Source organism: Balaenoptera musculus, chromosome 10 (genome assembly GCF_009873245.2).
Source record: "Balaenoptera musculus isolate JJ_BM4_2016_0621 chromosome 10, mBalMus1.pri.v3, whole genome shotgun sequence".
In the NCBI taxonomy this organism is placed as follows: domain Eukaryota; kingdom Metazoa; phylum Chordata; class Mammalia; order Artiodactyla; family Balaenopteridae; genus Balaenoptera; species Balaenoptera musculus.
In genome coordinates, this window is record NC_045794.1 from 65903624 (window position 1) to 65926889 (window position 23266).

Here is a 23266-nt window from a genome sequence, read left to right on the forward strand (position 1 = left end):
ACTCCTCCATTTTTAGGCTTCAGAATCAATGAAAAATACCCAAAGAACTGATGTAACAAAGGGTCTCAAATATACCTATATGATTTCTAGCATTTAATTGCCAAAATATGTTGTAATTAACTAGCATTTATTTGAGAAAGTGTTCTTATTTTTTTTCCAAAGGCAAATGAAGTACTAGAATGCTCTTTAGTTGCAGCAAGGAGAGTGCAAAAACTTTGCATAAACATTGTCCCCAATATTATATGCATTATAATTTATTACTGATGGTAAATCATTTTTATAGCATGTGTAGCTTAAAAAGGGAATAGTAAAAATCAGAAGCAGTGCGTAAGTTTATGTCATAAGGAATAATGATTTTCTTTTTGGAAATCAAGATATTACTCTAAAATCTGATAGGCTGAGTAGAATTCAAATTGTATTTCTTCATAAATGTGGAATCTGTTTCCCAGCAGTGTGAAATTCCATTAATGGTGCTGAGTCTCTAGCCCTCTAGTATCTATTTCTAGTCTAATCTTAACATTTTCCATTTTTTTTAATGTGCTTTGTCTGTATGGACCACTGGTAAATAGGTATCAAATGGGGAAAAGGAATCATTTTCTATATTTCTATATTTTAAAGATAATAATCTTTATTATTCTAGGAATGTGATCATTCCTAGGATAAACATGTATGTATATTGAAGTGTGGATGTGTATGTGTGATGTTTTCCTCAGAACAGAGATCTCTACCATCAACACCGTTAGCAGAGTCATGAATTAAGGACTCTGGCATCAAATTATCTGGTTAGAAGCCTGACTTTGAGACTTATTGTTCTGCCTTAGGGCAGTTGCTTAACTTCTTATGACTCAGTTTCCTCAAGTGCAAAATGGGAGCTGTAAAGATACATCCACTAAAAAGTGAAGATTGTAAGGGAAAATCTATATAAAGCATTTAGAACAATCCCCAGCATATGATAAACACGGTAGCTATTGTTGTTTTTGTATATGGTTTTAAAAAAAGAACAAAGTCCATTCAGCATTGTAATAGCACTAAGCCTAAAATGACAGTACTCCTCTACCTGAATATGAGGGTAAGTTATATTCTAAGAGTTTTAGACATCTGTTTTCTCAATAGAAATGCTACCATTGAAATTTCACTAGTAGCAAAAATATAATTTTTATACCATAAAGTATTAAATATATCCTTTTTGGGGTGGAAGGAGTAGTTTTCCTTTAAAATCTACTACTTTTAGTTATTCCCTTTTACATCTATTTTGTCTTCCATGAATTTTCATAACCTTATTTTCTTTCAAATTCCTTTAAATGTATCTTCATGCCATCTTTCTTCCTTTCTCAACATCTAGTTTTCTTTATCTGCTTTCCTCCCTCTGTGTGGCTTTCTCTTTGAGTGTGTCGTCCTGTTTTCCTTTCTATGTTTTCAGCTACCTCTATGTCCCAACTATTAGTTTCTTTTCTTTTCTTTTTTATTCTTTCAGATTATATGTGAGTTTGTGGAGGCATAATAATTCCAGGACCACTCCAAATGTTCCTGCCATCTCAGTCAATCCAGTTTAATCCATTTGGAGATAAATAAGACCCAGGTCTGCTGGTAACTCAGGTCACTCACACATACTGAAAGAAATTTTTTATTCAGTAAAAAAGTTCTGTTACGTTTAGAAATATTCCTTACTCATGTCTCCATCTTACAACTTACTTTGTCAGTCTCTCCACTATCCAATAAACTACTGACACTTTTTATTATAATCTCCTGAGTTCAGTCATTTCTCTGGGTACTTACTCACTCTTCCTAACCCAAGTCAAAATTTACCTGCTTGTGTTTAATTTCTTCTTAGCATGCAGTTGTTGGTAGATTTCTCTAATTAATATAACAATTCCTTGATGACAGGGACCATGTCTTATATATCTTTATAATCTCCTGGTTATCTAACAGTGTGCTTGGTAAATAGTAATTGTGGAAGAATGAAAGGAAACAGTGTAATACAGTGAGTTCATAAAGTATGTCAATGACTTGCAAGAGATTAATTTAAAATATGATTCTAACTGTGAGTGCCCTGAGCATTAGTATTCTTGCTAAATTTCTGCCACTGAAATGTTTAATATATAAGTGAAAGTAGTTTATATTTTGGATTAGATATAATGCAATATTCTTAAAATTATACTACATAGGAGATTGTCTTCTTTTTCCATAGGGAACTATTAATCTTAAGTACTCTTTCTATTAGGACAATTCTCTTTGAATGAAGGCTTTATATTTGATGGTAAAATTTTCTATGAGAAAGAATATCCTCTTTTGAACAACTGTGATAACTGTTTTCTTCTTTTTTTTCATTTTCCTAAGAGATTGCATAAAATTAGAAATTTAGGAGTTATCTGGGAAAACTCATAATTTAAGCTTCATAGGAGCAGAGGTTCTGTTTCATTCACTGCTGTATTGACAGTGCCTAGCATACAATAGCTGATGAATAAATTAATTTACACAGAATGCTACTGAGAATTAAAAAATGAATTTAGATGAATTCAAGAAAAATCAAGTACCACTGACTGCTCTTAAGTTGGATTTCAATTGAGGACTTTAATTTTAGCAAATTTTAAGGAAGTAATCAGTATGTAATTCCAAGTAAACATCAGGGAGACAAAATGAAAACAAAACACTTCAGCTTTAAAAACAAATGGCAATTATGAGATTCTTCAGGGCTGAGAGGGTGTCCAGTTCATCCTTGCTTTATCAGCTGAGCACACCCTGGGGCACACACAAAAAATGTTTAATTTTTAAATTTTTAATAAAAAATACCTGTGCTTACTAAATCATAGGTTAAACACAGCAGACATAATTTTGATGTATTAAATATTTCTTCCAGTTATAAATAAGTTTTTTGATGATGCATTGTGACAACGAATTTTATTTCTGCTTTTCAGAATATTTCAGGTTTTCAAACTGAAGCCAAACTTGTTGGACTGGAACCCGTCAGCACCTATTCTATCAGCATATCTGCCTTTACTAAAGTTGGAAATGGCAATCAATTTAGTAACGTAGTAAAATTCACAACGCAAGAATCAGGTTAGACATGGTTTTTGGATCCTAAAATGTTTGATTTTGTATTTTAACACTTTTCCCTTTCCTTTCTCAGTTTATGTGACTAACTATCAATATTTAATTGTTCATTCAAAGGGAAGTTGAATTTCAGAGCTTTAAGGATAGGCTGGGTTGTCTTGTCTGCAGTCAAATAGATATATATTTACGCATGGTTTTTCACTTTGAACTGAGGAAGCTGAAATAAAAGACTAGTTTAGGAACACAAAGTAGGCTTCTAGATATATGTAAAAATTACCTACTTCTTAGTACCATCTGAGACAGCTGGGAAAAAAAGGGGAAATGAACCATTAATCACTTTTAACAGGTTGATTTATATTTTCGTGAAAAAAAATCTGTAATTTTTTAAAGAAGATGTGTTGTGACATTTGAAGAGCACTAGTCAGTATGTGAGCTTTTACTTTCCCATAGTCCATTTGTGACATGTGGAGGGGACTATGAAGACTGAAATACCATTGCTCTAATTAAACAACTTACCTGTGCATCACCTACATGTCATAACTCCACTGTGTACTGAATAGTTTTAATTTATAACTGATTTAATGATTTAATACTTTTCCTTCTCTCAACTGGACCATATTTTTAAAGGCAACTCTTCTTCACTCTTTTTTTTTTTGTCAATGATTATTGAATAAGCGCAAGATCCTGTTCTAGTCATTTCTTCCCTATACCTCTGGGTGCATTTCTTTTTGTTTTAGTGAATCTCTAAATTGAAATTGGAGACCACTCACTGATAAATTAACCATTTGACATTAATTTATGAATACCTGATACTATTTTCATGGCATGCCTATAAGACAGGCTAAGTAAGTAGTATCTATAGTGGATAAGAGTTCATGCTCTGCAGTCAGTGTCTGGATTGGAATCCAAGCTCTGCGGCACGTGCCTCCTCTGAGCCTCTGTATCTTTAACTGAAAAGAAACACACATTAGCAGTAGCCACCCAGAAGGTTGTTGGGAAAAATATTTGAAAAGATCCATATGAAGCGCTTATTAGAGTGTTGGACACACAAATACTAGAAAAAACATTACGGTTGCCCCTGTTCCCATACTTCAGATGAAGAAGCCATGATTCAGGCAGATTAGATGAAAAGGGCTGAGAAAATTAGTGAAGAAACTGAACTGGAACGTCAGCCTCTGACCTCTAGTGCAAACTGGACGTGACTGTAGGAATTGCATATCATAACTGAATGATACTATAGAAAAAGGCTAAACCCATAAAGAAAAAAACATTTTAACTATTTACACACATATTAGATTGATAAAAATCAAGGCTAATCTTGTAGACAGTATTATGTAAACCAATACATTTTTTTTTTACCAGTAAAATAAAATAATTCCACAAAATCCTATGCCCTGATTGGTTAAATAAAATTCTCAACTTGAAGTGTTATCAGCTAGCTAATTAATTGTTTTTAAGTTTGGAGAGTCAGTGAAATAGATGTTCACAAAATCCAGGTTTATAATCTAAACTTAAGTAAATTATCAACTGTCTCTTTTTCATTTATTGGTATTAGTATATGTTTTTGAAAATAAGAAAGCAAATAGTTAACCATATTTAACTGCCAGAGCCCTGGATCAGCCGAGGAATTGTCTTTTCTTTCATTTTAAATGCCACACCCCCCCTAAGTTATTCTCCTTTAGTTTTGATGCCTTTATCTTACAGAGGAAGAAGCGTTTGTAAAGATAGAAATTTATGCCACAGGAGAGAACTGTAGGCAAGTCAAAGATTACTTAAATATTCTTTAAATAACTATGTTTTGCACAATGACAAGTTGTTTTTTTTCACTGCTTGCTGTTTGTAATCCACAAATTGACTATATGCAAATTTTCTTTATAGCTTCCTCTTTTTAGTGTGACAAAAAAAAACTATGCTAACATTAGGGGACATAATATAATCAGACATTTCCCTGAGAAGTACCCACTTCAGTGAGGCACCTACATCTACGTTTTGCATTAAAAAGTTCCATCATAAAGTATGGTTAAGACTGCTCCTTCCCACTGAGAGATAAAGAGGGCAGGCTTCAACCACTGCCTGAGCCTGAGGCTGCCTACGTAGTTGCTACTGAGGGTTTGAGGATGTGATTGCTGCTTGGGCGTAGGAGAATGTTCAGTGATGGATTCAGTATTGTAAGGATTAATATGGTAACATAGAAAGTGGGCCAACTGCCATTTGATTCAGCCCATGTTAAGAATTTTTTGAGCACACGTTGAAAGGTTGGTACGTTAAATTTTTATTCTGTCTCTACTCCTAAACATGACTTTATCTAGCAATCGCATAACGAAATCATTTATCTACTACATATGTGTAAATTTTAACTTTGGGCATTTGCTTATCTCTTAAGTTCCAGATGTTGTACAGAACGTACAGTGTATGGCAACTAGCTGGCAGTCAGCTTTAGTGAAGTGGGATCCACCCAAAAAGGCAAATGGAATAATTACACATTATATGATAACAGTTGAAAGGAATGCTACAAAAATCTCTCCCCAAGATCACATGTATACTTTCATGAAACTTCTCGCCAATACCTCGTATGTCTTTAAAATAAGAGCTTCCACCTCAGCTGGTGAAGGTGATGAAAGTTCATGCAACATGAGCACGCTACCTGAAACAGGTAACTAACGTGAAACAGGTAACTGATGCGAAGCAGGTGATTTACCTGAAAGAGAGAACTAACCTGAAACACAAAACTGTTCCTGGACTGTGTCCTACGTTTGTCAATAACCTTTGTAATCTTGATAGCACATTTGTCTAAAACTTTAAAAGAAATGTTAAAAAATATAACACATACTTTTTTATCCCACATGTTACCTGAGGACCAGCTGTGTGGTACATTGAACCACCTCCATAGCAATGGGAGGCTGAAAGGAAGAAAAAAGAGAAAATCTGCTTCATTGTGTTTTTACAAGTATCTATTTCTTATTATGCAAACACCAAACTTACTGAATTATGCTTTATTGTAATTTAAAATAGGGAATGAATATGTAACATATATATATACACACACACATATATATATCTTTTTTTAAATTGATTTATGGCATTCGCAATGCTTCCCTGAATTCCAAAGTTTCAGTGTCAGACTCACTTTCATCTACTTCCTTCTCTTTATACCAGCCTTCACCTTTTGTATTATTGGAATAAAAATATCTAGGTCACTAAGCTCTAGTCTTTAAAGAGGAAAACTCTTACTCTCCCTAACAGTGATCCACCCTATGTCAGAATCTCTTTCATTTTCTACCTTCTCTAATATTGTACCTCTTCATATAAATGAAAACCTGATTCCTTCCCAATAACACCACTTCACTGGAGCTCCTCCCTAGTGGGGACTGTAGGTACTGACATAATTGTTTACCTCTGGCACCTCTCCATCCTTATCTTTGAAATATCTTTTAACCCTTTCCTCCTTTTGAAATCAGCATCACCCAGTTTTACTCTACTTTTCTATCTTTGAGGCTATAAACCACAGAACTTCATGACATGGTATACCTTCTCTCTGATTTCAGCATCTTTTTCTTCTCATCCTTTCAAGGCAACATTTCTTGAGACTTCAGTGTCTTACCTGTTCATCTGGAATGGACGCGTTTCAACAACAACTATCTCTTGCTCCTTACATCGCAAGGCATGTCACTGTAACTCATCTTCCAGGAGATTCCCAACTCTGAAAGGACCCCACTGTTTGTTTTCACTAGATGCTGGCTGATGAATAGTGCTGGAGAAAATGTAAATGGTTCTATCTTGTTCAGCTATTCTCTAACTCTCCCAATTGCTCCACAGTCTACTATACATTCCTGTTTACACTTAATCAATTTTCCATAGGAAAATTCTGCTCTTACTCTGAACATGGTCTACCCCCACTATCATCCATCTTTGATGTTATTATTCATTTTACTAATAGCATCAAAGATAATTGATTTGCCTTCCTTCAAAATTTACCGATATCTTTATTTATGCTCTCAAGATAGCCTCCCTTGGGAATGTCATTGCCTTCCTCTTTTCAGGAATCTAACTGCTCATTTTTGTTTCAAACTCGTGTTTCCTCTAGAACATAACTCCATCAATTTAATCTACTTTCTCCTGCATTTTATCTTCTTTCTCTGTCTCTTGCACACACACACACACACAAACACACACCAACAGCCACACAAATTGTTAGAAAATTTCAGCTGAGGACCTGGTTGGTATATCAACCCTAAACATATTCAAAATGGAATTTATGTAACATGAATTCTCCTTCTCTTCCTCACTTTTCTATACCTGTTCTTTATCAGTTGGGGATCAAGCCTCATATTCTTATGTGATTCTTCCTCCCATCTCTCCTACATATAATCAGAACTTATCAATTCAGTCTCTGCCATGGCTCTGCAATTTGCCCCTTCTTCAACTTGACTGCCCCCATTTTATATCAGACTTGTTGCTTCCTGTAATAATACCCAAAGGGGCCTTATCACCCATACTCATTCAGCCTGCCTGTCAGTACCATCTTTCCACCCACTTATTTTGATTGAATTGGCTCTAACATACAATTTAGAGCATTTATGTGTTGGCTGTTGAATTTTATTACCTGAGGGGTAAGAAGTAGACATGGAGATTTAGGTATCTGAAGCATAGAGGTGATAATGAAAGGTGCTATGTATAAGAGATGGCCCAGAATACTCCAAATGTTTTACTTATTCTCATTGTATACAAAATATACCCCAGAATTCATCACCAGTTAGACTTGACTTCTGTCTAGCTTTTCATTCTTTTGTTCCTCCACTGCATCTCTTCATATAACTGATACCTGTAGCCAAACTTTATTTATTCAGCGCATTAGATTTCATGTATTCATTTCAAAAGACATTTATTAAACACCTGCTATGGGCTAATAATTGATTAAATTCTCTTCTTTAAACGTACTCAATACTTTTCACCATCAGATTGTCCTGCTCCCTTTCTACGTCACACAAAATTGTATTAGTTCTTAAAAGCCCAGCTTAAGTGTGTGTGTGTATGTGTGTGAGTGTGTGTGTTTAAGTCTTCAATGACATGCTAAGCATTAAAACTACAGATTCCTAGACTTCACCCTAGACTTGGCTGAATCATAGCCTCAAGAGATGAAGCCCAAGAATCTGTAGTTTTAAGCATCTCTCTGATGATTCTCTGTAAATTTTCTGAATTACTGGACTAGATTACCCAGGAATTTTGATGGCAGGTGATACGTAGCAGTGAGGACAGGCAAACAGTGTCAGAGAGGTCCAGAGAGGGGTAGCAGGTGTTTCCCCAGTGGGTGGGCAGCAGACCATTGCTATACACAGTCTGAGAGAAGGAAATATGTTCAAATGCAGGCAGGTGGTCTGCATCAGGGTGGTCTAGTACCAGGTGAAATGGTCTTGATCATTGGACGGGAGCTGAGTCCTAGAGAACTGGCAACGAAAGACAGGACAGTAATTCTGAGATAAATGAGAGGTTCGGAACTCAGAGAACAAGGCAGAGGACTCATTATTATTGATTCCACTGGTACTCAAGGTGACTGCTCCGTCACAGGAATGAAGCAGAGGTTCAATTAGTAGAACAGAGACGCATAATCAAAGTATATACACTTGATGTAGAGCCACCTGAACTTAAGGACAGGTCTTTGTTTTAAAAAAAAAAAAATCCTTTAACTAAGGATTTGAATTAGATTTTAAGTCAGGATTAAAAGATCGCGTGAATGGAGACTGAAGGAATTCTAAACCAATGAATGAGGAAGGTGTTAGGCATATTGCACCATGTATTATGTGCTCCCTTACTACTGAAGACAAATGTTGCTCAAAGTTTGGACTGCTGACTCTCCCTGCATCAAAAGGTACATCCCCGAGGCCCTACTCTAGACCTGTGGAATCAGAGTTCGGAAAATAAAACTCACAAATCTTCCTTTAAACAAGGTATGTGAGGTGAGACAGTGCTGAAATTTGAGAACCATTCTATTCCACTGTATACTCTTTGCTTGTGGGGCTATGTCTTATTTGTCTTTGTTTTACTCACAGTTCGTAGCAAAGAGCCTTGGGCATTCTAGGCACTCAAATTTTTGTAAAAGAAAGAAATGAATTGTTTTCTCATGAAATTCATAATTTTTCATAAGGGTGTTACTCCACTGCAATGTATTATTTCCACACTTTCATCAGGCAAAATTATAGATATTTTCTCCCAGGCAAATGTAAACATTTTTTCAATTAAGGAGAGTCATTCATATGAAACATGAGTATTAACTGCTGCTTTAAAAATATTTAAATAATTTGTTTATCTTTAAAATTAATTTTCAGATCTAGCATGTAATTGTATTTATGATTACAGTTTTTATTAGGTAAATAATTTGCTTTTATCTGGGTTCACATGAATTGTTTGTTGATAAGACATTAGTGAGAACTGGAGATTCATTGTTCAGAATGGAAGCAGTTTTATAGCTGTTGCAAACTTCTAATTTATGGTGGTCTAAGATTAGTCACAGTGTAAAGTCAGCTCTGAGTCACTGACTCTGTACTTACTTTTGACATGAAGTAAAATCAAATTTGGCTCACTCCCTTACTGCCTAGTGCCTGACCTTAACATTCCTTCCAGGGATTATTGGGTATTTTTCTCAGTGTAAACTTGGTCATATTGGGCACAGTTAAACATGCATCATGGATGATTGAATTTATGATTGAATTTATGAGGAGATTAGTGTTCAGTGTCTAAACTGGTTCCATTGTCACAGTCAAACACGTCAGAATAGGGCAAATACAGATGAAGGCCCCCAAACCTGGTAATTTTAATAGCATTTTCTGTCCAAGTATATTATATGTACCAATAAAAATATTATAGCAAGTTCAAACAAGACTTAATTTTTAAAATCTCAAATTAGTTCAAAATTCATGCACTTCTCCATATTATTTTCAAATCTTGGTAAATATGGTGATTTAAAATTGAGTTTGAAAATTTGTTCTTTTTTTCTGGAAGATAATTTTACAGTTTGGATTTATTCAAAGCTCTTCCAAGTTCAGTAATTTAGAATCAAAAGAGGAAAATAAGCTATATCCCTTGGACGCCCAAAACTTAATTGAGGGAAAGTAAAATACGCAGTTGTGGTTTTTAGGGGTGTTCTTTTCAGCAGTGATTTCTTTATTAGCTTTTTGTTCAATAGGAGGTATTAGGCACCTAGATGGACCCACTGGAAGTCCACTGAGCTTGCAAATATATTAATGGATCAGCACTGAATGGGAGTGTGTTTAATATCCCTGTTTTTTTTCCCCTTCTACTCTTGGTTCTTTCAAATAACTGTGTACTGTTTAATAGCATATATGTAAACTCTCAAGCCTCTTCTACAAAGCCATGACTGCCATTCCCCTAAGAATTATTTAAGAAATGTATTTGTTATGTACTTTATTTGGATCCCTATTTTGTGGACCTCTGTGAGCAGTGTAGAGATTACTGGGCGAACTGTGATTATGACAAAATCTAACTTCCATTTACCAGCTTTTTTAAAAAAATAAGATATACCATTTATAAGAATTTAGACCATTCTTAAGTACCATTTAATAGAGTGGATGTGGATGGTAAAAGTTTTCTCAAGGTTGCAAATTAATGTGCTAATTCAAAAGAAGTTTACTTTTTCCTTTGTCTGCATGCCAGTGACATTGCTCTCCTCAGTCGAGATGAGAAGTCAAACATGCAGGAAAATTGTGTGATCCTGTTTGTTCTTAAGCAAGTGAATTGGCACATTCTACTTACCAGTCAGTAATTGTAGAAAGCACAAAAGCCATTATAGTTGCCTGTCATGGATCAGAGAGAAATAGCTATTAGCATTGCTACTTTAATTGAAGTTCAAATGCTTTATAAAATATATTTCCTACAGACTTAATTATTAAATATAATACTTTCCTTAAGAGTGAACATCAGGTGAAAAGTATCCTTTATACTTGTGGTATGGTGGACATTTGACCAGTATATACTCATGTAATGCTTACTGAGTCCAGGCTTTGTGTTTGGGGTTCAAGACTCAAGTTTGAATCCCAAATGGCATTGGTGATCTCGGCTCTGCAGGTCCAAATAACTCCACCATTATTGTAAAGACGTATCTAATAAATATAAAGCAATTAAACACAAACCTACATAAATATGTCAGTTGTGTGGATTGAAGATTGAATCAAATAGGAATTCGGGAGAAATACATTTTATGGAAGGCCGTATTGAAGAGGTGGAATAGGAACTGGATGTTGCTTATGGATAGCTTTGGAATTGCTTTATAGAAGTTTAGACTCAGTAACCTAATTAGAAGATGATGATATGGTATTGGAACTTGAATTTCATAGTCAGGTATACTAATGTTTACTTAGATTTACCTGATATAGATCAATAAAATAGCTAAGTTTACTAAATATTCTTTTTTGTTGTTCCTCAATATGCTATGAGAAAATGTCAGTTGTACATATCAAAGAACATTCTTCTTTTTGTTTAAGCAATCTTAGATGGCAGAGGTTAGGTAGACCTGAAGATTATGGGTATGCTAAAGCACTTATGGTAAGCCACTCTGTGACCCCATCTCTATTCATGAAAATGGTGAGATAGATAGAGGGGAGTAAATAGAAATTCCAAGACACAGCAAGGGAAAACACATAGTAGCACAAAGGAATGTAATACAAGGAGTCAAGGCTGAGATGAAAGCCTGACTAGAGGGTGTTGTATTGAAAAGAGTATAGGAGGTGAGATCGAATAACTCAGGTGGACCTTACTCTGCTTTGTATAGATGTAGCAGAAATTTGAATACAATTTTATGGAAAATTGGGAACTCTGCTAAATTTAGAGTAGGAAGCAACATAAATTGACTCTGAAAACAGTGATTTTTTTTTTTGCCATTTCCTAAAACCCTGCAGTAATCTCTTCAGATGGAGAAGGATTTGTTCATTACAAATTTACTGAATCTCCCAAATCATAAAGAATAAAATCCACGGTCATTTTAATGGTCCGTAAGGTCCTTTTTCAACTCAGCATTCTCTTCCCTAGTAATGTATGTGTCTCTTCCTTCATCTTTTGAAATTTAGCCTCAAATACCACCTCTTCAAAGAAGATCTAACTTATTTATGATTAAAACCCATCCCAGCTAGAATTTTCTATGCCTCTTTCTTGCTTTACTTTTCTCTGTTATATTATCATTATCTGTGGATCTGTCCTCATTACAATGCATGCTCCATGAGAATAGGGATTTTCCTTTGTGCAGTTCACCCTTATTTTCAGTGTCCAGGAATGCATCTGGCGTACAGTGATACTCAATAAATATATTATTAAAGAATGAATGAATCAGTCAATCAATATACAGGCCTAGAAGAGTGATAGAGACACAGTGAACACTCAGTATGCATACTTTGGGTGCCTGAAGTAGAAACTTTCAGCCACAAAATTATGTTTAGACAATTATGTGGTAAAATATCTAAGAAAGGCATGTCTTCTGTGGTAAATCTTTTTAATAAAACTTTTTATTTTGAGATAGTTATAGAGTCACGTGTATATATAAGAAATAATATAGGGAAATCCTGTGCTCCCTTTATCTAGTTCCCTCCAATGGGAACATCTTGTAAGACTACAGTGCAGTATCACAACCACCATATTTATATCAATGCAATCAATATAGAGAATATTTCAATGAGAATAATTTCTCATGTTGCCTTTTTATGGCCACACCCAACTCCTGCCCACTCTCCTTGTACTTCTGCTCATCTTAACCCTCTGATAACCACTAATTTGCTCTCCATTTTCTGTAATATTGTCATGTTAAGAATGTTATATAAATTTTTTTGTACTGATTGATAAGTTCATGTAATTCTCTTTTTTGGCTTGTTAATATGGTGGATTAAATGGATTGATTTTCTAATACTGAACAAACCTTTGGTCTCTGGAATCAACCCCACTTGATCATGGTATACTTCTTTTTACTTATTACTGATTTCTATTTGCTAATAGTTTGTTAAAGATTATTGCATCTATATTCATGAGGGATATTGGTCTGTAGTTTTGCGGAGGTTTTTTTTCACTGTCTTTGTCTAGTTTTGGTATCAGGGTGATGGTGGCCTTATAGAATGAGTTTGGGAGTGTTCCTTCCTCTGCAATTTTTTGGAATAGTTTCAGAAGGATAGGTGTTAACTAAGAGAAGTCTCTAAAGTGTTAACTTTAGAGAAGTCTAAATGTTTGATAGAATTCACCAGTGAAGCCATCTGGTCCTGGACTTTTGTTTGTTGGGAGTTTTTTAAATCACAGTTTCAATTTCAGTACTTGTGATTGGTCTGTTCATATTTTCTATTTCTTCCTGATTCAGTCTTGGGAAATTGTACCTTTCTAAGAATTTGTCCATTTCTTCTAGGTTGTCCATTTTATTGGCATATAGTTGCTTGTAGTAGTCTCTCATGATCCTTTTATTTCTATGTCCGTTGTAACTTGTCCGTTTTCATTTCTAATTTTGTTGATTTGAGCCCTCTTTCTTTTCTTATTGATGAGTCTCACTGTCTTTGTGTAGTTTCAGTATCAGAGAATACTAGCTTTATAATACGAATCTCTTCTAATTTCTGGAAGAGATTGTGTAGAATTGGTGTTAATTCTTCTTTAAACATTTGGTTGAGTTCTCCAGTGAAACTATTGAGGCATGGAGATCTCTTTTTGGAGAGTTTTAAAATTATGTTTAAGTGTTCTCAGGATACAAAGTTGGAGCTGAAATGTATATCGAATCAGTTGCAAGAAGTGGTACTTGTAAATAATACATTTGTCAAAAAGGAAGTCTCAAGAGAAATAAAGAAATATGGTAAACTAAAATGTGTTGAATTGATATGAGATGAAAATACGATATATCGAAATGTGTGAAACACAGTTAAAGCAGTGAAGAGAGGGAAATTTATAGCATTAAATACATACATTGTAAAAGTCTCAGATCTATAATCTAAGGTTCTCCCCTCCACTAGAGTCTAGAAAAAGAAAAGGAAGATATAGTGAAGGAAGTGAATAATAAAAATAAGAACAGAAATCAGTGAAATTGAAAACAGAATAACAGTAGGAAAAATCAATTAAACAAAACTGGTTCTTCAAAAAGATGAAATTGACAAACGTCTAGCGAGCCCGACAAAGAAAAAAAAAAGTCACAAATTACCAATATTTAGAAATGAAATCACTGCAGACATCAAAAGGATAATAAGGGAATAATATCAACAATTTTACCTTAGATGAAATGAACTTACTCTTTTTTTTATTGGAGTATAGTTGCTTTACAATGTTGTATTAGTTTCTGCTGTACAATGAAGTGAATCAGCTATATGTATACATATATTCCCTCCCTCTTGGATCTCCCTCCCACCCCGCTCCCATCCCACCCATCTAGGTCATCACAGAGCATCAAGCTGAGCTCCCTGTGCTATACAGCAGGTTCCCACTAGCTATCTATTTTACACATGGTAGTGTATATATGTCAGCCCTAATCTCCTGATTTGTCCCACCCTCCCCTTGCCCCCCTGTGTCCACATGTCCGTTCTCTTCATCTGCGTCTCTATGCCTGCCCTGCAAATAGGTTCATCTGTACCATTTTTCTAGATTCCACATATATGCGTTAATATACGAACTTACTCTTTAAAATCACAATGACCACAGCTCAGCTAATATGAAATAGATGATTTGACTAGTCCTATAACTATTAAGCATATTAAATTTGTGATGGTTTCCTTTGATAGCACTCTGGTAGAGAAAAGGAGGGCACCTCTCCATTACCGCCAGATGTATGTAGAAATCCAAATTCCCCACTTGGCCTCTGCTGACACCCAAGGGGAGGATGCTGGGTGAGCGTGAGAAAGAGGGCTGCCCACCAGGCTTCCACTAAGAAGGATAGGAGTGCCTCATATTCTTCCTACATATTCTCCACTGACACGGTGGAGGGGACTTACTACCTCTGGAAAGGGTGAAAGTTCTGGCTCCCTATTTTACCTCACTCTATTAAGGATGGTTGAGGTACCTCACTACCGCCTAGTAAAGGCAGAAGACTAGGTTCTTCATTTGACCTTTGTCGTCATGGGAGGGAGTGGGACCACAGCTTTTTTCTGTAGTTTTTGGGTAGAGTTGTTATTGTCTAAAAGTTTTCTGTCTTGCTAGGCTGCACTGTTTTTTTTCTGTTAGAGGGAGGAGACTTTTTCTGAGGCTTTTTTAGTCTGAGCTGGTTGGCATTTGGAGATTGCTGGCCTTGGGGATATACAAGGCAAAAAGAAAAGCCAGGGAGCTCACCACTGTATTGTTCCCTGGGTCGTGAGTTCCCTAGTTGCTTTGCCTTCTCACCACCTTTCAGAGTCTTCTTACGTTTGTTTCATATTTAATGTCCAAGGTTTTAGTTGTACTCAGTGGAGGGAACTGGGAATATATATCTACTCCATCTTCAAAGCCTGAAGTTCATTTGTGGGGATATGCTTAATATCATGTGTGGTACCCTTTTAAATCCATATATTCAAGATTAAGTTATTTAATACATATGAAGTACTCTGCCAGAGACTACTGGTAAGACTATGATGAAACAAAATTATATTCTTGTGCTTTTAAAATTTAGAATTATATAATTTTAGATCTTTATTGGATTTCAAAGATAACCCCATTCAGCCATTTCATTTTGCAAGCATGGAAAATGAAGCACAGAGGTTTAGTGTCTGCTGAGAGTGTGCTTTAACTAATTATTAGCAGAACTCTTACTAATCCAAAACTCTTTCTACCGTATTATGACACTTTCCTTACATTAGAAATTCAACCGATCATTTGTGTTTATTGGAATTAAAATGTTTTTCTCATTATTTCACAATATCTAAATAGAGTCATTATGGAGTGGGGAAATTCAGGTTCATCATATGAATTTCATTAATTTGTACAGGGATGTATATGTTCTGAGTATATACATACTTTTGTCCAAATATGGTTTTAAAATTTAGGAAAACTAAATTTCTGTTATCAAATATGTACTTAACCTATAATACTAAAAATACTATGAGTTAATATAGTAAGATCTGTAAAATACTGAAGCCATTCTGGGAAATTTTATACTTTCTAGTCACATATCACGTTTTTTATCCTGGATCAGTTCCAAAAGTGTAATGTTTGCTATTATGAATTTCTGTCTTAGGTATCAAATTATAAATTTAAAAGTCCTTTTAAATGCAATTCCTTTTGTAAAATAATGAACCTGAGTTACTCTGCATAATTCTCCTTGACCCCACTGATGCTCTAATACCTTTCATTAAGTGGACTCCAGGCAACCACTCTTTTCTTCATCCCAGCTCCAGCTAAAGCCAGCTGTTCTTCAAGCAACATTTTTATTAACTTATTTAGGAACTGGGGCATATCTTATTACCCTATTTTCCATTCCTGTCCTATGCAGCTGTAGTTGATACTTTTCATAACAGCCTTTACATATCAACCTCCTCCTCCATTTCACCTCATTTTTTTCTTATTCTCTTTTACTTCCCTTTGTAAGTAAATTATGCATGTGTGTGTGCATGCAAAAGCCCCTCTTCTTTCTTTCTTTCTGGTAGCCATATGACTTGAAAGCTTCAGAAATGTGCTCCTTGTTTCTATGAGATTATAAGCTTCAGGGAAAAACATTTACTAATGGTGGAAAAACTCTGAAATGTAGAATAAATGAGTTTTAATGATAGCAAAATTTCATTAACAATATTACGTTAATTTAGACAATTAAAAAATGTAATATGAATACAAAGAAAAGGCTTTAAACAAATAGTAGGTTGTGCAAATTATCATTCATCTCAAAATATTACAAGTTTCATGGTATATAAGAAAACTTTTGGAGGAATCTATTTTATAAATATAAGACATGCATAAATAGCAGCCACTTTTAGAATTCAAATAAAGTAACATTTCTTAGTATATTAATGTTATTGTAATTTGAATATTCACCACCTCCTATTCACTGCATCCTTGATTCACCCATTAGTTCGGTGCCTGGATACCTTATTATGAAGAATTACTACTTTAAAGGCAATTTGCAGTGTTAGAAAGATAATAAATGTAATTCCATATGGATCACAATAATGAAATCTATACCAATTAAAGGATATGTTAAAAAACAGTAGCCCAATTTTCTGACATTTATTACTAATTAAATTAGCCTACTTTAGATAGGATTTTTAAAAAGCCAACGTTGTTAGTAATTTTTAAAATGTAACTACATTAATATTTGCTATGTATGACAGTCTAACATTTTTAAAGTTTAGCCTGAAATTTAAAACTAACTTTGTATTTAGGATGTTATGACAGAGAAATTATTAACTGTGTGAGACATACTTCCTAGAAGCTGGATAGAATGCTCTTCTTACAAGTACTATTAGAAAATTTGCCTGAAGATTGAACAGTTACCAAAAGAGAATTGAAAGTAGTTGTTGACGTACTTGGACTAATCTATAAGGCTTCTTTTCTAGTATGGATACATGAGAAATATAATAAAGCTCATGATTTTTTCCATAATGTCTAGATTTATAAAATATTAGCTAGAAAGTATTAGTATCTAGTATTTTAATTTTCTATATAAATGTATAACATTTTGAATATTGTTACGATTTAATGGGAAAGCCTTTTTCTTTTCATTTTTTTAACATTTTCTAATTATGGGAAATTATTTTATATACAGTGAGATGCACTGAACTTAATTATACAATTAAATGAGTTTCCACACATGTATACAGCCATGTAACCACCACTCAGCAACATATAGAATATTTCCATCTTCCACAGAAAGTTCCCTTGGACACCCACTCCCCAAGGCAACCACTATCCTGATTTCAATCAACATAGATTAGTTTCAGTTGTTCTTGAGCTATATGTACTCTTTTATATCTGGTCTATTTCTTTCAACATAATTGTGAAGCTCATGTTGTTGAGGGTTTCAGTAATTTGTTCTTTTTATTATTGAGTCATTTTCCACCATTTTAATATCCCATTGTTTGTATGTCTGTTTTCTTTTGATGGACATATGGATTGTTCCAAACTAAGTGTTATGAATAAAACTGTTATAGATATTTTTGTATAAAACTTTTTTGTGGACTTGCTGGGTCATAGTCCAGATGCATGTTTAACTATTCAAGAAACTGATGATTTTCAAGTGGTTGTTCTATTTTAAATACTCACCCAACAGCATTGTATGAGAGTTCTAATTACTTCTCGGTAACAGCAGAATTTGGTATTATCAGTCCTTTTTAATTTTAGACAGTCTAGCTGGTATAAAAGAACTTCTATCTTATTGTAAGTTTAATTTTCATTTCAGTGATGACTAATGATGTTAAATCCTTTAACATGGTTATTGATAATTCATATAAAGACAGTCTTTGCTTTACCTGATAGTGTGGGACCATAAAAATGACTGTAAAGCTGTCTGTAAAATGTGTGCAAAGCAACCTTAATAATCAATAGGGAAAATGATTGTTCCATAACCTTCAAAGTTTTTTTTTGTTTTTTTTTTTAAATTAATAGCTACTTTATTTATTTATTTATTTTTAGCTGTGTTGGGTCTTCGTTTCGTGCGAGGGCTTTCTCTAGTTGCGGCAAGCGGGGGCCACTCTTCATCGTGGTGCGGGGGCCGCTCTTCATCGCGGTGCGCGGGCCTCTCACTCTTGCGGCCCCTCCCGTTGCGGGGCACAGGCTCCAGACGCGCAGGCTCAGCCGTTGTGGCTCACGGGCCCAGTTGCTCCGCGGCATGTGAGATCTTCCCAGACCAGGGCTCGAACCCGCGTCCCCTGCACTAGCAGGCAGACTCTCAACCACTGCGCCACCAGGGAAGCCCAACCTTCAAAGTTTTTGTCACTACATTAAAAACTCTCTTACTGTCAGTTATAAATATATAGGAAATGAAAAAACAACAAAAACAATATTTAGTACACTGTAATTTAAAACATTAGAAATAACTGAGAATGAAAGCTTTCACTTTATTAAAAACATATCAAGAGTGGTTACTTTCTTTTCCTCACTGTTTAGCTTATGATATAGAGAGAGCATCTTTTCTATGACTTGGCAAAGTTTGGATTAGCTTTGAACATGCATATGGGCACGTGACATATGCACATGGGAGATAAGGAGGCCATATAACTACACACCTTGCTGCCTGTGCATGAACTAAATAACAGATGCACAGTGACCAATCAATGATAGGTTTCAAAAGAAATGACATTATTGGTCTCTGATTATGATGTACATCTGTGTGTGTGGGGGTGTGTGTGGGGGTGTGTGTGTGAGAAACCAAATCATTTTTCATTTGTTTTAAACTTTTTATTTGATATTGGAGTACAATTGATTAACAATGTTGTTTGTGTTAGTTTCAGGTGTACGACAGAGTGATTCAGTTATACATATACATGTATCTATTCTTTTTAAAATTCTTTTCCCAATTAGGTTGTACAGAATATTGAGTAGAGTTTTCTGTGCTATACAGTAGGTCCTTGTCGGTAGAAATTTTGTGGACAGGAGAGCTAGCAGTGAAGTACTTTATACAAGAACTCATAGTTTATATATAAAGGTAACAAAGTTTAACCCCTATTTTGGGCAGACAGATGTTATTTAATTAAACCATAAAAACAGAAATTCAAGCATATTAGAACATGCAACGTGAGGATTGTTCTATCATTTTTGACAGGTTTCCGTTCAAGTCTTTAGCCCATTTTATATTGAGTTGCTTTTCTTTTTGGTGTTGAGTTATAGGAACTCTTTATATATTTTGAATACAAGTCCTTTATTACATGTGTGTATAACAAATATTATCTCTTAGTCAATGGCTTGATTTTCTATTTCCTTAATGGTACCTTTGGATGAGCAGATTATTTTAATTTTGATGAAATCCAAATTAGCAATTTTTAATTTAACATTAGTACATTTTGTGTCCTAAGAAATATTGTCTACTTCAAGATCATGAAGATATTATCCTGTCTTTTATTCTAGAAATTTTACAGTTTTAGCTTTTATATTTATATCCATAATTCATCTCAAATTTTGTGTATGTGTATAGTATGAGATATGATTTAAAGTTCCTTTTTAATATATTCATTCAATTTTTCCAAAACTTTTTAAAAGACTTTCCTTTTCCCTACTGAATTACCTTGGTAGCTTTGTCAAAAATCAATTGACCCTATGCACTTGAATCTCTTTCTGGAATATATTCTCTTCCATTGATTTGTCTACCTTTATGAATACCACACTGTGTTGATTACTACAGTTTTATAACAAGTCTTGAAATCAGGTAATGTAGGTTCTACAAATGTGTTATTTTTCAAGGTGGTTTTAGCTATTTTAGTTCTTTGTATTTCCATATAAATTTTATTAGAATCATCTTGTTGATTTTTACCAAAAAACCCTGTGGCATTTTCATTGAAATTGCATTTAATCTATTCATGCATTTAGGGAGAAATGCCATCTTAATATTGAGTTATCTGATCCATGAACATGGTATATGTCTCCATTTTTAGACTCTAATTTCTTTTGGCAGTGCTTTGTAGTTTTCAGCAAATGAATTTTACATGTCTTTTGTTAAAATTATTCCTATTTAACGTTATATGTTATTTGAAATTTTAATTTTAGTCACCAGTTGTTTGATGTAGAATCTAGAAATACAGTTGATTTTGTTTATTGGTATTGTATCCTACAACTGCTAAATCTTGCTTATTAGTCCCAGAAGGTTTTTGTTATATATTGCTTTAGAATTTTCTACATTTAAAAATGTCATTTCATCTACAATTAGGGTAATTTTTATCTCTTTCTTTCTAAACCCTTTGACTTTTTTCCCTTACCGTATTGCACTGGCTAGACTCTCTGGTACTACATTAAATAGAAGTAGTAAAAGCAGACATCCTTGCATTGTTCCCAATCAAAAGGGGAAGCATCCATCCTTCACAATTTTGTACGATGTGTGCTGTAGGATGTCTGTAGATGCCCATGATCGTATGCTTTTTTCTTTTATTCTGTTATTGTGGTAAATTATATGATTAGCTTTTTTAATATTAAGTGAAATTTACCTTCCTGGGATAGACCACACTTTATCAGATGCACTATACTTTTATATATGGCTTGACAAGTGTTTACAAATTTTATTAAATTTTCTGAAGAACTAATTTTTGAATTTGTTAATATTCTCTTTTATTTATCTGTTTTCTATTTCACTGAGTCCTGATCTTTATTATTTTCTTCCTTCTAAATATTCTGCTTTTAATGTGCTCTTTTTTTCTGTATTTTTATGGTGAAGATATAGATCATAATTTTTTTCTTTCTGTCTTTTTTCCCCAGCTTTATTGAGGTATGATTCACGAATAAACATTGCATATATTTAAGGTATACAGTGCAGTGCTTTGATATATGTATACATTGTGAAATGACTCCTCCAATCAAGCTAATTAACCTATCCATCACCTCACATATTTACCTTTTGTGTGTGTGTGGTGAGAACACTTAAGATCTACTCTCTTAACAAATTTCAAGTATGTAATACTGATACATCATTATTAACTATAGTCACCATGCTGTGCATTAGCTTTTTCATATAACTTATTCATATAACTGAAAGTTGTACACTTTGACAAACATCCCATTATCTCCCCTCCACTCCCCCGGCCCCTGGCAATCACTGTTCTATTCTGTTTCCATGAGTTTGACTTTTTTAGAGTCCACACATAAGTGAGATCTTGCAGTATTTATCTTTTTGTAGCTAGTTTATTTTACTTTACATAATGATTTTAAGCCTTTCTTCTTTTCAAATATAATCATTTACAGCTATAAATCTCCTAATAATTATATATCACAAATTTTGACTTTTTACTTTTGATAAAAATATTCTCTAATTTCCTTTGAAATTTCTTCTTTGAGCCATGGTTATTTACAAATATATTTAATTTCTAATATTTGGGACTTTTCTAGATATGCACATGTCATCAATTTTTCATTTATTGCCATTATTCTTAGAGAATATGTCTGTAACACTTAATTTTTAAAAATTAGTTGGGACAGTTTCTATGGCTCAGCATATAATTTATCTTGTTGAATATTCTTCCATGCACACTTGAAATAATGTCTATTCTTCAGTTGTTGTCCATAATGTTCTATGTATTAGTTCAGTGTGATAATGTTTTGCAAATCTGTATTCTTACCACTTTTCAGCAAAAATTATTCGATATATTATTGATAAGGAAATATTAAAATATCCAAATATACTGTGGATTTCTTCAAGTCTGTCAGTATTTGGTTCATGTACTTCAAAGTTTTTTATTAAACACATACATAGTTATAATTGTTATAACTTCCTAACTGATCCTTAATCATTATAAACTGTCTCTTTTATCTTTAGATCACTCCTTGTCTTAAAGATTCTTTAATCTGGTATTAATATAGGCACATGCTCTTTAGTTTACTGTTTGCTTTGTATGGTTTTTTTCTATCTTTACTTCTGAATTATTTGTATCATATTTAATCTGTGTGTCTGGTGGACAAATTATGTCTCTTGTGGGCAGCATATAATTGGGTCTTTTATTTTTATCTTACTTGACAATCTCTGTCTTCTAAATGGAGCATTTAATCTATTTATGTTTAAAGTCATTATTAAGTTAGTTGAGTTTAGTTCTATTTGCTATTTGTTTTCTAGCTCTTTTTTAGTTCCTCGGTTCTTTCTTTATTGCCTTCCTTTGGGTTAATTGGATGGTTTTAGCTTTCTGTTTTAATTTCTTTATAGGATTTTTATCTATACTTCCTTGTCATTATTTTTAGTGGTTGCTCAAGGGATTACAATGTAATTCCTTAGCTTATTGTATTTAAATTGATATTCTACAACTTCACATAAAATATATGAACTTTGCAAAAGTACAGTTCCATATATTTTGTCATACATTTGACATCTATATATTTTAAATGATTTACATATATTTACATTGTAAACCCCACAATTTATGGTACTATTTTTACTTACAGAGCCAGTAGACATTTACATAAATTAAGAAAAGACCATGTATTTCCCATATAATTACCATTATTGGTGTTCTTCTATTCCAGTAGTTATGAGTTACAGCTAATATTTCCCTTTCAACTAAAGAACCCGCTTTAGAATTTCTCCTAGTGCAGGTATGCTAGCATCAAATTCTCTCAGATTTTATTTATTTGGAAATAGATTTATTTTGTTTTCACTTTTGAGGGT

The 23266-nt window shown here is 33.9% G+C and overlaps 1 protein-coding gene and 1 long non-coding RNA gene across 2 annotated transcripts in view; one reads left to right on the forward strand and one right to left on the reverse strand.

Annotated features, from left to right (window-relative positions):
• Window positions 1-23266, forward strand: part of PTPRQ (protein tyrosine phosphatase receptor type Q) — a 269344-nt gene that overhangs the window by 143028 nt on the left and 103050 nt on the right. Inside the window, exons 40-41 of the mRNA XM_036865712.1 lie at window positions 2916-3057; window positions 5435-5704. Coding sequence (XP_036721607.1) covers window positions 2916-3057; window positions 5435-5704 — 412 coding nt within the window. The remainder of the gene's footprint in view (window positions 1-2915; window positions 3058-5434; window positions 5705-23266) is intronic.
• On the reverse strand, window positions 5661-10835 carry LOC118901913. Its single transcript, XR_005021491.1, has 3 exons — window positions 10819-10835; window positions 5902-5951; window positions 5661-5749 (listed from the first exon to the last, which is right to left on the reverse strand). It is a non-coding gene; the product is annotated as an uncharacterized LOC118901913 (long non-coding RNA).